This window comes from Panthera onca, chromosome B4 (genome assembly GCF_046562875.1).
Source record: "Panthera onca isolate mPanOnc1 chromosome B4, mPanOnc1 haplotype 2, whole genome shotgun sequence".
Classification (NCBI taxonomy): Eukaryota; Metazoa; Chordata; class Mammalia; order Carnivora; family Felidae; genus Panthera; species Panthera onca.
In genome coordinates this window covers 138,398,538-138,413,593 of record NC_138345.1, presented here as the reverse complement: position 1 = coordinate 138,413,593, position 15,056 = coordinate 138,398,538, and the positions used below count along the sequence as shown (strand labels likewise).

The following is a 15,056-nucleotide window of genomic DNA, read 5'->3' as shown; positions in this document are numbered from 1 at the left end:
ACGGTTCTTGAGTTCAAGCCCCACATTGAGGATACGTGAGGACCACTGACTCCTGCACGGAGCACACATCCGGTCACTCTACGATGGGGCAGGTGGGGTCTGGAAGGCACAGCGACGGCAGGTCCCCCCAGGAAGCCGGAAGGCCGACAGCCAGGTCCCCCTGCTACCGTGAGTGGCAAACGCGTCGGCCTCCCCCCTCCGGGGCCCCTCGGAGCGGGTCTAACCTTCACCAGTCAGGGCCCACCCACTACCCGCTCGCAGCTCAGTCACGGTCAGCGACCGACACAGACCTCACCTGGCCGTGCCCCCTTCCCGGCAGACACGCACCTTGCCACGAAGCCAGCGGCAGCCTAAATCAAGCAAGCGCGCCTGACTCCAGGTCTAGATCTCTCAGGTGTTTGCTCAGGAAGGCAGGACGGCCTAGAGGTAAAGAACAGGCACCGGGAAGGCCAGCCTGAGAGCGCCACGCGGCACAGCACTGAATTTTCAGGCCGCCGTCTCTCAGGGGCAGACACTGAGCAGGTGACGTGCGTGCCCCACGGTGACGCGCCGTAAAGGCACGGGCGCCCGACACGAATGCTGGCCGTGGCAAGGACAAGCAGCGCTCCGAGCAGACCGTGCCCCGTGGAATGTAGCGTCCCGGGCTTTCCCAATGGCACAGCACCGCGCCACGCACACTCTCGTCACATGGAATTCACAGGTCCCTCACCTGAACAGCGGCCGTGTGGCCCATGCAGGGACGAGGGTGGGGCGGGGTGTGGAGGCAGGGACAGCACGTGGTCACCAGGCCCCGAGGACAGCCCCGCGTACCTCAGCAACATTTACGGAATGAGCCGGTACAGCAAGGGGAAACAAAGGGAGTGGGACATGGTCCCTGCCCTTGGGGAACCCGCAAAGCATACAGATGAAGCGTGAAGACGGACGCGACCCCACAGGGAAGCCAGCCGACCCGGCACCTCCCCGCCAGAGCCCGGAGCCTCACCCTCCCGGAAACCCTACGGATCTCACCTCCTCTCTGAAACCTTCCATGATATGCCCCTGGCCCTCCTCAACAAGACAAACCCGGGACTTCTACACCCGGGTGCTTCTGGGTCCCATCCACCACTCTGAGGCCCCGTCCCGCTCTCGGAGGTGAAAGACTCACCTCCTCGCGTCTCCCCACTAGACTCCCACCAGTGCCAGTCGACACCTCCGGGCGGGGCCCGGTCGAGCAGGAACGAGCACCGACGTGTCCGTCTTGGCGCGGACACAGAGTGAGCCATCCCGACGACAAACGGGCCACCAAGGGGACTGGACACAGGCCCATGGGTTCTGCCCGCCACTGCCAGCCCCCCGGGGGGGTCAGCGCCCTAAGAGGCCACCTCGGCACTGCGTATGGGTGCGGGGGGCTTGGGGGAGGGGGGGCAGCCAGCCCTAGTCTCCGCCCACTCCACGCCAGGAGCAGCCACTCCCTGCCCCAGATGCCACAACCAGCAAAGTCCCCTGGGGCTGGACTCGCCGGTGGACAGGCCCCACCCTAGGCAGCGAGGCCGGCGGCTGGCGGCAGGCCCTGGAGTCAGACGCCAGGGGCTTGAGCCCTGCGCCACACCACGCAGACCGCCACTCCGGGCAAGCCGTGTGACTTCGTGCCTCCCCCGTAAACTCGCTCCTACAGCAGCTGCAGAGTCTGCCGGGGTCCACCCATGATGAGGGCCCACCACAGGCCTTGCCACGTGGCCATGGCGGACAGTCCACGAATGCCGGCTGCCATCGTGACACGGGGGTTTTCACCCAGAGCAGACAAAGGAAAGACGTTGCACTCCCACGCAGGGGGAGGCAGGGGGAGGCAGGGGGAGGCAGGGGGAGGCAGGGGGAGGCAGAGGGAGGCAGAGGGAGGCAGGGGGAGGCAGGGGGCAGTTGCAGTTATCGGCCCCCGCCCCCAGCACGAGCCGCCAGGAGCACCTTCCACGTGGCTTTTACAGGAGGCGGCCACGCCAAGGCCCCCCACCCTGGCTGGACCCAACCGTGCACGTGGCCACAGGCTGAATGCTCTGCACCCCGAAGTTCGTACGTTGAAGTCCTGCCCCCCGACGGGATGGTGTTAGGAAGAAGGGCCTCTGGGAGGTGATCGGGTTTAGAGGAGGTCAGGAGGCTGGGGTTCCCACGGTGGCATTAGCGCTCTCGTAAGAGTCACAAGACGGTGGGTCTCCCCCTCTGGTCCCCCCCCACGTGGGGATACCGCCGTCCGCACCCAAAGAGGGCCTTCGCCAGGATCCAACCATGTTGGTGGCCTGATCTCAGACTTCCAGCCTCCAGAACTCTGTTCATACTCCATCTGGTCTATGGGATTCTCGCTACAGCCACCCCACTGACCAACACCGGCCCCACATCTCTGGGGTGCTGAGGCCCCCTCCAGCAACTGCTCGGACGGCGGGTATTACAGAGGCTCTACCCAGGCCCCCGAGACGTGAGAAGATGCCTCAATGGCTCACATCAGCACAGCAAAGGGCAGAGGAGCACGGGGTGCCTGCCCACAGCAAGAGGTGCGTAGGCTGAGGGTGCGCAGGGGGACGGTCAGAAGGCAGGGGGCAGTCAGTGCAGGGGGTGGTCAGCACGTAGGAGGCAGTCAGTGCAGGGGGTGGTCAGTGCAGGGACAGTGAGTGCAGGGGCGGTTAGTGCAGGGGCAGTTAGTATGGGGGGCGGTCGGCACACAGGGGAGGTCAGTGCAGGGGGCAGTCAGTGCAGAGGGTGGTCAGCACGTAGGGGGCAGTCAGTGCAGGGGGTAGTCAATGCAGGGGGTGGTCAGTGCGGGGGCGGTCAGTGCAGAGGCGGTCAGTGCAGGGGGGGGTTAGTGGGGGGCAGTCAGCGCAGGGGGCGGTCAGCATGTAGGGGGCGGTCAGTGCGCATGGGGGGGTGGTGCGCATGCAGGAGCCGGTCAACGCACGCAGGCCGAGGGCGCACAGGGACGGTCCATCGGTCACAGGGAGTCCCAACCCACTTGTGGAAGCCCTACCCGGACTTTCATGTTCAGGCTCAAATACTTTGAAGTTCACTCTATTTTAGAAAAAAATAGTTCAGATTCCAATATGCAAACTGATCACCACACTCTCACCTAAGGAGACTTGCGGCATCTCAAAAGTTAATCAACCCGTGGGAAGGGTTTCTGAAGACAGGCCAGGTACGGACACCAGCTCCGGGTGTGCCGGAAGGGAAACCTGAGGCCGCCCTCACCAGCGTATGGGGACAAGCCTGGGAGGGGGAGCCAGTGAGGGCGTGGTCGCACTGGCCCCTCTGCTGCCGGTGCCCACGCCTCCCTCCCGCACCTTCTCAGAAAGGCGCCCCGAGGCCTCACCTGTGATTCCGCCCCAGGGTCCTGCCTGCTCTCACGACCGTGCCCCGCCTCTATTTTGACCTTTGGCTCTTGTCACCTCCCCGCACACTCCGTGCCTCCTTGCCGATCATGAATAGGTCGGTGTCCGTCCCCCCCGCCAGAACGCGCTCCAGGGCAAGGACTCCCCTGGGGGCTCCCAAGCCCTGAGAGCGGTGCCTGAACCATCCCAGAAGCTCGTCAAATACCTGCTGTCTTACATCACAGGCCCCCGAAAACAAAAAGAACCACAGTAACCACAGCAATCTCGAGAAAGGCCACGGAGAGCCAGGCACAGGGTACCAGACACACGCCGATCCCATCCTTCAGTTTATAACCTGAACTCACCACTCCAAAGCCCGGACCCCACCCCAGCCCCACGCCCATGTGTACCTGACCCGGGGCAGGGGATCGCTGGAAGCTGCCGACAGAGGTGCAGGCTCTGAACGTGCCAGCAGCCTGGCCCCTCGGCTGCAAATGTCACCCCCGGAACAACCGGGGTGCACTTAGGAGGGAGACGGGGTCCCCCGGGGCCTTGCACTAGCCACGTCTCCCACGACCAGCCACAAAAGCCACATACCCTGCCCCCGCACTCGGAGGAGAGAAGCGCTCAGCTGGGAGGGCAAAGAAAAGTCCACCGCGGGCACGCAGGGAGCTCCTGCCGCACCCAGAACGGAACCCGCCTAATCTCCCACCGGGAGAGGACTCCGGCCCCTTCTCTCTCAGAAACGCACCCCGTCTGCTCGGTGCCCCCATCCCACCTGCAGGATAGGATGTGTGGCTCTCGCTGACGGACTTCACCAGCCGGAGGTCACCGCTCGGCACCGCGGGAGGCTCGGGCGGCCTGCGGCGCTCCTGCCGCTGGCTGTGGTTGCGCAGGACGCGGTTGGCCGTCTCCATGACCACCTCGGTGTTCAGGCTCTCGGCCGCCATGGCCAGGAGCTCATCGTCGTCTTCGCTGGCGTCCCAGGCGTCGCTGGTGTTGCTCTCAAACTCCTGGAAGGTGCTGGTCCTCCTGGCCTTCACCGGTGTGGTGGGCACCTTGGGCGTGGCCTTGAGCAGGCTGCGAAGCAAAGGCAGGTCTTTGCTTGTCCTCCCGGAGGCCCGAGAGGATCCCCCCCAGATCCCGTCAGGAAGGAGCCCCCCGGTGGGACAGTGCACACGTGAGGGTTCCGCTTCAGCTGAGCTGAGGGTAAAGCTGAGGGTAAAAGCAAACACGATCCAAAGAAGCATCCAGAAGAAGACTCGTAAGGATTTAGCGGCAGGAAGGAGAGGCTTTTGAGGGCCAGTCACGCTGAGCAGCCTCGGCCCTCGTACGGAACCGATTTGGGAGCAAACGCAGCAATGCACAGTAAGGACACTCAGACCTGCTCCCCAAACCTCCCGCTGGCCAGTGCCTGCAAACCTCCCGGGGAGGCTGTCCACAGAACACAGGCCTCTGGTACGCGGACCTGGAGAGAGCACAGCTTCCACAAGGTCCTTAAACAAGGACAGCGCGGTCCTGCGGGGCCACAGTGCCTCTCGCGTGCCTCTGGGGCAGAGCCCAGACCCAGGGGCACAGCAGGCCCCAGGCGGCCACGCAGAGTGCGGCCAAGGGCGAGGAAGTAAACCCACCGCCGTGAGCCAGGCCCTGCCCCACCAGCTCAGGGGGTGCCAGCCCCGGGCTCTCCCGCACAGGCTCCCCCACCTCGGGCCGGGCTTCCAAGTCTGCCTTCCTCCAGAGGACGGGCCGTGCGAGGCCCCGACGCGTGTCTGCGGAAGGGAAGACCGCTCGCCTCCCCCTCAGGAATCCCAGGGAGCCGGAGGGCCACCACGGCGCCCAAGAGCGTGCCTAAAGCAGCCTGAGTCCAGGCCTCACTTACGTGCCATGTAACAGTGGGTCGAAGGGGGGGTGCTGGGCGCCATACACATGCTGGATGCTGTTTAAAAAAGAGAAGGGAGACCGGTTAGCTTCTCTTCCGCCTCCCCGAGAGCCCACCACTGACTCAGGAAAAGGACCAGTTCCCAGCGACCCACACACGAGCCTGAGGGCAGCAACTCTCCATCAGCTGCCACGGGTCCCAAGGGCCCGTCCGGGAGGGATGAATGCTGCCACACAAGCCCGCACGCACAAACAACGGGGCATTCAGCCCGCCCTGCAAATGGGCCTCGGCCCGGGGCCCCAGGCAGCACCGGTGGCGAGGCCACGGAGGGCTGGGGGCTACTCCCAAAGCTCCGGCAGCCTCTGCTCTCCGGCCGGGTGCCACCGGCAGGACTTAGCCCTGATGACCACATGCCCATCTGGAAATTCTCACCTGGTACCACTCTGTCTAAAGACAAAACGCAGAATTACAAAGAGAAGATAAATGTAGTTTTGTAGGGGCGCCTGGGAGGCTCAGTCGGTTGAGCGTCCGACTTCAGCCCAGGTCACGATCTCACGATCCGTGGGTTCGAGCCCCACATCGGGCTCTGTGCCGACAGCTCAGAGCCTGGACCTGCTTCAGATTCTGTGTCTCCCCCTCTCTCTGTCCCTCCCCTGCTCACGCTCTGTCTCTTTCTTTCAAAAATAAACATTAAAAAAAATTTTTTTAATTAAAAAACATAGTCTTTTAAAGACGTAATAGTCTTATCGTAAAACTCCTCGGCTCATCAGAATAAACTTGGAAAATGGCAGGCGAGCAGGGTGGTCAGCTGAGCAGCCCGACCCACACCCCCTCCTCCTGGGCCGGGGGGGCTTCCAGCCGGGAAGGCCAGGTGACCCAGCGCAGGTGAGTCAGAGGTAGCGCAGCCCCTCCTGGTTTCACGGCACACACCCCTGGCCCGCAGCCGTTCCCTCTCTTCCTGCCTGGAACTCAGGCGGGAGGCCTCGAGATTCCTCGGCCTTCGTGCCACGGTGAGAAACAACCTTGAGATACGGACCAGCCCGGAACGCGGCCGAACAGGGAGATGAGAGAGCACAGTCCACCCGTCCGCCCCCCTCGGGCTCCCACTTACGTAAATGAAACAAACAGAGCCCGCTCTTCCAGCCGCTAGCAGGGAGACCTCCTGTCACCGTCCGCACGCAAGAGACAACCACAGTAACACTGACACAGCAGCCGGCCGGCGGTGCGCACACGCAAAAACAAAGGCAGACGCCGGGGCGTTTCACGCAAAGAAGAATGTTTTCATTTTTAAATTTTTTTTTTTTCAACATTTTTTTATTTATTTTTGGGACAGAGAGAGACAGAGCATGAACGGGGGAGGGTCAGAGAGAGAGGGAGACACAGAATCGGAAACAGGCTCCAGGCTCCGAGCCATCAGCCCAGAGCCCGACGCGGGGCTCGAACTCACGGACCGTGAGATCGTGACCTGGCTGAAGTCGGACGCTTAACCGACTGCGCCACCCAGGCGCCCCAATGTTTTCATTTTTAAAGGCAGAATGCAAGCCTTTTTCGCTCAGCAACATGCCATGACCCTTTCCCCGTATCGTTACCTTTCAATTTACGTAAATGCATTTATTGACCTTATATTTATTGACCTTATATATGACCTTATATTGACCTTTGATACGTGCAAAAACATACATGCGCCCTATCAGATTCAAAAACGTGATGAGAAGGGCACAAATTTCTCTGCCACTCCTTGTAAACCTGTAATTACTTCCAACGTTTGACAGGTTTTAAAAGTGGTAACAGCAGAATGAGCGCCAGGTGACCCATGCCCGCTCCACCTCCCTGGACAGCATCACCTTTAACCTCGCTGTCCCACCGCATAACCGCGTCGTAACCGAAGCGCTGCCCACCGTGATGCGTACTGTCCACACGGCAGCCGGGGGGACGAACAAATCACTGCCGATTTTATGGGAGAAAAGGGCTCCCAACGCTGCCTGTGTGTCCCCCCAGTCATTCAGAAGGTTAAACAATTTTGAAACCCTTTTGTTCGCTTGTGCTACTCCATTCAGTAAACCGCCTACTCGGGCCCTTTGTCCGTCGTTCCAAGGGGGCGTTCGCCGTCTTCCTACTGCACCCTAAAAACCTTTTTGGAAACAGAGGATTTCTTGTCATTCAGGCAGTGTGGCTGGCAGAACAGTGGCCCCTAAAGACATCGTAATCCCAGAACCTGTGAATGTGTCCCCTCACACGGCACAGGGGGCTCTGCACACGCAATCAAACACATAAATGTCGGGTGTAGCCTGGGCGAGCCAGGTGGGCCCGATCCGATCACGAGTCCTTAAAAGCCTTCCCGCCCTCTGAGAGGGAGCGAGGCCATGAAGAATGCTCAGATCAAGGCTACACTGCTCACTACGAAGATGGTGAAGGGGGGCCACGAGCCAAGGCTCGTGGGAAGCCTCTAGAAGCCGGAGAGAGGAAGGAAACGCCTTCTCCCTGGAACCTCCAGAAAGCCCTGCCAACACCTTCCTTTTAGCCCACCAACCCCAGGTCAGACTTCTGACCTCCAGAACCGTAAGATAATTCGTGGGTATTATAAGCCAATGGGTTTGTGGTGATCTGTCACAGCAGCAAGAGAAAGCCAGAACGTAGAACAGAATGGTGACAGACAAGGTGACAAATCCGTCTGCCTGGTTTGTGGAAGCTCAAAGGTCTATGTTGGTAAGTCAACCTCACTTTCATGCTTTACCCAGGGCTCTGCTCTGACGACTATACCCCAAAAGGACCACCCCAGGGGCACGGGGGTCTCAGGTGGTTGAGAGGCTGACTCTTGATTTCAGCTCGGGTCATGATCCCAGGGTCGTGGGATTGAGCCCCGTGTTGGGCTCCATGACGAGTGTGGAGCCTGCTTGGGATTCTCAATCTCTCTCTCTCTCTCTCTCTCTCTCTCTCTCTCTCTCTCTCTCCCCCAGCCCCCAACCTCTTTTCCTCGCTCACACACTCTAAGATTAAAAACAAAGGCCCACCCCCACTGTCTCAGCCCATTCCAACCCTAACAAACACACCACACATGGGGCAGCAGCTTATAAGCAAAGGCATTTATTCCTCACGGTTCTGGAGGCCGGAAGTCCAAGATCAAAGCACTTCCGGGCTGCAGAAGGTGCCGCCTCACTGTGTCCTCACCCGGCAGGCGGCTGGCTGCGATGGCACAGGCGAAGGGGCAGGGGACGGGGGAGGGGAGGTCCCTGGGGTGTCTTTTATAAAGGCCCTAATCCCACCCCGGTGGGCGTGGGACTCCTCCACCCTCAGGACCTCCCCACCCCCCAAAGGCCCCGCCTCCTAACACCCTCACTCTGGGGGTCAGGGCTTCCCACGGGTTTAGGAATTAGGAAGCACAGGAACGTTCAGCCACCAGACCTACCGAGCGGGCGTAAGTATTCCACCGTATCCTCATGGTTTCGTTTCTTACCCTTAAGTTTTCAGCCACCTAGAATTTCTTTTATTTTGCTATGTACTGTGTAAGAAAACTGTTTTTAAAAAATAATCAACTGTTCCAATGCAATTTGTCAAAAACCTATCCTTTTCACCACTGGTTTGAGGACACCATCTTCGAAATGCGGCATTTATACTGGGTCATTTTTTCAGCCGTCCATCCGTTCCTCCACTCCTGTGCCTGTGGCACAGCACTTCAATTACATAAAATATTCCCTTTTAAAAGGGGCGCCTAGGTGGCTCAGTCGGTTGGGCGTCTGACTCCGGCTCAGGTCACGATCTCGCGGTCCGTGGGTTCGAGCCCCGCGTCGGGCTCTGTGCTGACAGCTCAGAGCCTGGAGCCTGCTTCGGATTCTGTGTCTCCCTCTCTCTCTGCCCCTCTCCTGCTTGTGCTGTCTCTCCGTCTCTCTCTCAAAAATAAATAAACACTGAAAACAATTTTTTTTATCATTCCCTTTTATATCCTAAAATTTTTCGGCAGAATTTAATAAACATTTGAAAGCTACCACCATGTGACGGGCATTACGGGGAGTCCCAGGCAGGCAAAGACAAGCACACAGCACTACAAACTCTTAAGAACGTTGAAGTTTACTTACAAAGATAAAAAAGTGAATTGGCATTTATAATGTTCTATGAGAACAAACACGTGGTGAACCGGAACATTGTTCGACGGAATAGTATTTGGTTATGAAACGAGTGCCGACGCTACAGGAAGAACGTTGAAAACATTACGCTAAGTGCCAGAAGCCAGTCGTATAAAACACCTATTACATGACCCCAGTTATGTGACATGCCTAGAACGGAAATCTATGGAGACAGAAGGCAGGTTAGTGGTTGCTTGGGGTGAGGGATGGGGAGCTGGGGTGACAGCCAAAGAGTACAGGGCTTCTTTTTGAGGTGATAAACACTCTGATATTGACAGTGGTGATGGTTACGGGAAGTCTTTGGATACACTGCAAAACCACTGAATCTCACCCTTCAAATGAGTGAGTGGTGTCCCATGTGAATTTTTTTTTAATTTTTTAAATGTTTATTTTTGACAGAGAGAGACGGAGAGAGAGAGAGAGAGAGAGAGAGAGTGCATGAGTGGAGGAGGGGCAGAAAGAGAGAGAGAGGGAGACACAGAATCCGATTCAGTCTCCCGGTTCCGAGCTGTCAGCACAGAGCCCGACATGGGGCTCAAACCCACGAACCGCGAGATCATGACCTGAGCCGAAGTCGGACACTTAACCGACTAAGCCACCCAGGCGCCCCCGTCCCATGTGAATTTAAACAGGTGAACGGCATTGTATGTGAATCTGAATAAACATATCATCTTTTTGAAAGGCAACACAGCTTCCAGCTGGTTCTCTCGGGTTCTCTCCCGGAACCCAGCCACCATGCTCTGAAGAAGCCCAGACTTGCCACAGGGGGAGCCCACATGTAAGCACCAGAGCCAACGGCTTGAGGTGAGGTCCCAGCAGATGGCCAGCATCAACCGCGACACGCATGAGTGACCAGCCTTCTTCTGATTTCCCTCCCAGCCGCTGGACCTTCCGGTGACACCTGAGACACCATGGAACAGAGACGAGCCATCCCCACTGTGACTGGTCTGAATGAATGAACTGACCCTGATCCCTGACAGAACCCGTGGGCTCCTTTTCAAGGAAACCTATCAGCCTGCCTGGATTAAACACAACCTCTCTGTCACGGTCACGGTCCCTTTCCTGAAATATCCTGGAGGCCTCCCTGACCTTGGTACAAAGTCTCCAATTTTGGGGCTCCTGGGTGGCTCAGGCTGGTAAGCGTCCAACTCTTGATCTCGGCTCAGGTCACAATCTCACAGTTCATGAGATCAAACCCCACAACAGCATGGAGCCTGCTTGGGATTCTCTCTCCCCCCCACTCTGCCCCTCCAGTGCACACTCGCTTGCCCTCTCTCTCTCAAAAATAAATAAACATAAGAAAGAAAGAAAGAAAGAAAGAAAGAAAGAAAGAAAGAGAAAAGGAAAGAAAGAAAGAGAAAAGAAAAGAGAAAGAAAGAAAGAAAAGAGAAAAGAGAAAAAGAAAGAGAAAAGAAAAGAAAAGAAAAGAAAAGAAAAAGAAAGAAAGAAAGAAAGAAAGAAAGAAAGAAAGAAAGAAAAAGAAAAAAGAAAGTCGGTCAGTCTCCAGTCTTAGAATCAAAGGGCCTGGGTTCAAGTCCTAGGTCCAATAAGGACAAGCCGGCACAGTGCTAACCCAGTAACTGCTGAGCTCTAGCTCCCTCGTCCCAGACCTAAGAACACGTAGAAAAGGGGCCGGCCATGGATGACAGCGGCCTGAGTGCCACAGAGTGACCCACAGACCGCACCCACCAGTACCCTCAATCCACTTTGTTCCCCTGAACCACTCCCTATGTCTCAACACGCGCACACAGCTCACAGCCAGCAGGCAGTGGTCTCGGCCTACTGCGAGCACGTCGTTTCCCCCGAGTCCTGCCCTTTACCGCACACCTCGGGCCCCTCCCCTCCCGGGACAGCGCACACACATGAATTCTGCACGGGCACCCCACTTGTGCTTAGTGAGCAGAAAATGTTCCAACAAAGTTCAGGTTCAGATTAAAAGGCATCACTTTTTATCTTATTAAAATTGCATTTTTATCTGCTCTTGCGTAGCTAAAAAGAAAAACAGGCTTCGGCTAAAACCATTTTAAAAGAAAAAATAGCAGCTAACATACCCACCTCATTTCACATAATGAAATTGTTCTTTAAAAAATATGTTAACCAATAAGCTTTTTAATAAACTGCACTGCTCTGAAACACTACAGTAACTCGCTGCTTTAGAGAGGACCCTAGTGATTCCTGAGGAAAAGCAGATACACACGACAACGCCACTCCCAGGTACACACCGTGGGAAACCCTGGCATAAGGACACGGGAGACAGATTCCACAACATCGGTGATACTACAAAGAAAAGAAAAATTTAAGAAAACCCTAGATGTCCATGATCAATTGAATGACGAATAAGCAAACGGGAACATATACATTTAACAGGAGTACCAGCCACAACGGACAGGAAGAACGACAAGCATCAGGTTGGTAAGCTTCATAAACATACCAGTGAAGAGTAACTTGGATACAGACAGTATGACATCATTTACAGAACGTGTTTTCTTAATGTTTATCTCTTTTTGAGAGAGACAGAGAGACAGAGCTCAAGCGGAAAAGGGGCAGAGAGGGCTCCAGGCTCCGAGCTGTCAGCACAGAGCCCAACGCGGGGTCTCAACTCACAAACCACGAGATCGTGACCTGAGCTGGAGTCGGACGCTTACCCGACTGAGCCACCCAGGCGCCCCGTTTATACAAAGTTTTAAAAACGGAAAATGAAACTCATTTTGGATACGTGTACGAGTGGTCAAAACTCCTACCGCGCGCAAGGAAAACAAATTCAGAATAGTGACAGTGGGTAGGGGTGAGTGGAGAGGGGAGCTGGGTCCAGGGACAGAATCCAGTGGCTTCAACTCTACACGTGTAACAGCTTATTCCTCACACCGGGTGGCGGGCCTGGCGTGCTCCCCGCGAGGCTGCCAGGAGCTCCGTCTCTGCCACCCAGAGGGCCAGAAGGCGGAGCGCTCCTCAAGGACGCGTTCCTGGCCAGCCCCAGGCCCGCCCGGCCACCCCTGTTCTGGCTGCACGATGCACAGAAGCCTTTCAAAAGAAAGCACCACAGCTTTAGTCGTCAGAGAAACGCAAACCGAAACCACAGTGGGAGACCGTGTCACCCCAGAAGGCTGGCAAAAATTAGGAAGGGGACACAAGCGTTGGCAAGAACGGGAAGGCTCTGAACCTCCTGCGCTGCCGAGAGGATACACAGTGGGGCGGCCGCTCTGAGGACAGGCCGGGGGTCCTCCGAGGTCAGTTGCCGCGTGACCCTGGGTTTCCGCTCCGAGGAATGCAGCCCAGAGAAATGAAAACGTCCGTGGGCACAAAGGAAGTACTGTTTGTGACTGTCCTCTTGCTGGCAGCCAGAACGCAGAAGCACTCCAAATGCCCGTCAGTGGGCAAGCGCCGGGCTCACGCGGGGCCGCCCCCACACGATGGGGCACGATCAAGTGACCAAAAGGCGTGTAGCGCGAACACACGCACACACTCCGACGTGGACGGGCCCCGAAAACGCGCTCCGTGAAGGAGGCCAGTCACAGAGGGCCGCACCTCACATGATTCCAAACGCAAGAAACGTCCAGAAGAAGCACATCTACAGAAACAAGTAGCCTGTGGCTGCCAGGGGCTGGGGGGGGGAAGGAGGGGGCGTCACTGCTAGTGAGCGAGGGGCTCCCGCGCGCGTGCAGCTCACAATCTCAAGTTCACGGCGGCGGTGGCCGTACTCCGTAAACCGATGAAAAATACTGCGTTGTGCGCTTTAAGCAGGGGAAATACAGGACGTGCCGATGAGATCTCCGTGGAGATGCCGCACGGAGGGAGGGGGGCAGGAGGGCAGGGAAGAACCAGCGGGGCCCTCCACCCGGACCGGATGCCCAGGAAGGTGGCTGTGCCGCGGGGGAGGCCTGATCCCGCACGGGCCCCCGGCCTACAGCGTCACCCACAGACCTCCGAACAGGCCCGAACAACACAGGCCCGCGAGGCTACCGCCACAGAACCAAACGTTGCCACAGCTTCAGGGGAAAACGACACCAGGCGTCACCCCCAGACTAAGACAGTGAGACTTAAGAAGGATGGACGTGTGACCAGCAGACAACAGCAGGAGCCACAGCTGTATTTTCCGGGCGGATGGGCATGAATCCCGATGACCACACAACCCAGCGGCCAGGAAGGATGCTCAAATGGAAAAACAGAACGAACGTAGTGTCACGGAGTCCAACCCTGTGGCCTGACCGAGGCTCCCATCCAGGTGAGAGAGACGGCCCAGACACGGGTGGAGAGATGCCGGGGAGGGCAGCCCGAAGGGGACCCCCCCCAACACCCCCCAGTTCCCAACACAGCCTCCTGCATGAGGCGCGGAAGCCACCGCTGGAAGCCACCAGGCAGGGGAAGGCAGGTGAGGAAGACGGGGTGAAGCCGAGGTTCACCGCAGGCAGGAGCTGGCAGCGAGGGGCGCCTCTCGTCGGAGGCGGTCACGGGTGAGGACAGGCTGGGGACACTGGTCAGAAGGGGGAGGCCCAGAGAAGAGACGGGGCCCCTGACATCAGTGCAGGCTCCTCAGGACTCAGCCTCTCCGCCTTTACGACACAGTTCAGGGAAAGTTTAATAAAAACCAGAATCGAGGGCGGTCCGGGGCCCGCTTGTGGACAGCCAGGTGCTCGGGCCTGGTCTTCACGTCGAGAGCACACTTCACTCGAGCCACTCAGCAAACACTGTCCGGCCCAACACTGGTGCTAGAAAGATGCCAGGGAGCCAGTGACAGCCCGCACCTGTTCCTGCCTCGATGGCAGACAATTGCTAGAACACAGGTAATAGGGAAATGAGCTCAAAGTCCCAGGGCAGAAGTCAGGGAGGAAGGAGGAATGCCGCGAGGCCTCCAGGTTCTGACAAAAAGGTGATTCTCGGGGCGCCTGGGTGGCTCGGTCGGTTGAGCGTCCGACTTCGGCTCAGGTCACGATCTCGCGGTCCGTGAGTTCGAGCCCCGCGTCCGGCTCTGTGCTGACCGCTCAGAGCCTGGAGCCTGTTTCAGATTCTGTGTCTCCCTCTCTCTGCCCCTCCCCTGTTCATGCTCTGTCTCTCTCTGTCTCAAAAATAAATGAATGTTAAAAAAAAAATTAAAAAAAAAAAAAAAAAAAGGTGATTCTCCTGCGCTTCCTGGCAAACAGCATTCTGGTTTAACGTGGACCCCCTACACCAAGGCCTCGGCTGTGAAACAAAACAGACAGAACAGGGCCAGAACGGCATTTTCTCAATGAAAGGTTAAACAGCAGCGGGTGAGGGGTGCCTGCGTGGCTCAGTCGGTTAAGTATCGGACTTTGGCTCAGGTCATGATCTCGTAGTTCGTGAGTTTGAGTCCCATGTCAGGCTCTGTCCTGTCAGCGGGGAGCCTGCTTGGGATTCTCTCTCCCTCTCTCTGCCCCTGCCCCGTTCATGCTCACTCTCTCTCTCTCTTGCGCGCTCTCTCTCTCTCTCTCAAAAATAATCAAACATTAAAAATATATTTAAAAAAAATGTAAAACGCAGTGGGTGAAAATGGCCCTGAGCCAGTGAAGCATGAGAGGAAAGAAATGTCCTAAGCGTCAGAAAGTGAACGACAAATCCTATGGCTGCATTTAGGGCAAAATGCTTCCTGGGGCGCAGACATGTAAAGTCAACAGGCAGGTCCGGCCGCCGGCCCCCGGCTCGTGGCTCAGTGCCCCCACTGCGCTCACCAGCAGCTTTCTGAAATACGAACTAAATTAGCAACTGATTTAC

General features: G+C 57.3%; 1 protein-coding gene across 3 annotated transcripts in view; it reads right to left on the bottom strand.

The window, feature by feature from the left end:
- TBC1D22A (TBC1 domain family member 22A) overlaps positions 1-15,056 on the bottom strand; it is a 320,419-nt gene that overhangs the window by 293,713 nt on the left and 11,650 nt on the right. For 2 of the 3 annotated variants that reach the window (XM_078449287.2, XM_078449288.2), the window contains exons 2-3: positions 5,209-5,265; positions 4,108-4,409 (exon numbers count right to left, since the gene is read on the bottom strand). In XM_078449287.2, the coding sequence (XP_078305413.2) occupies positions 4,108-4,409; positions 5,209-5,265 (359 nt within the window). Of the gene's footprint in view, positions 1-4,080; positions 4,410-5,208; positions 5,266-15,056 lie in introns of all 3 variants that reach the window. The other variant, XM_078449286.2, reaches the window with a different exon arrangement.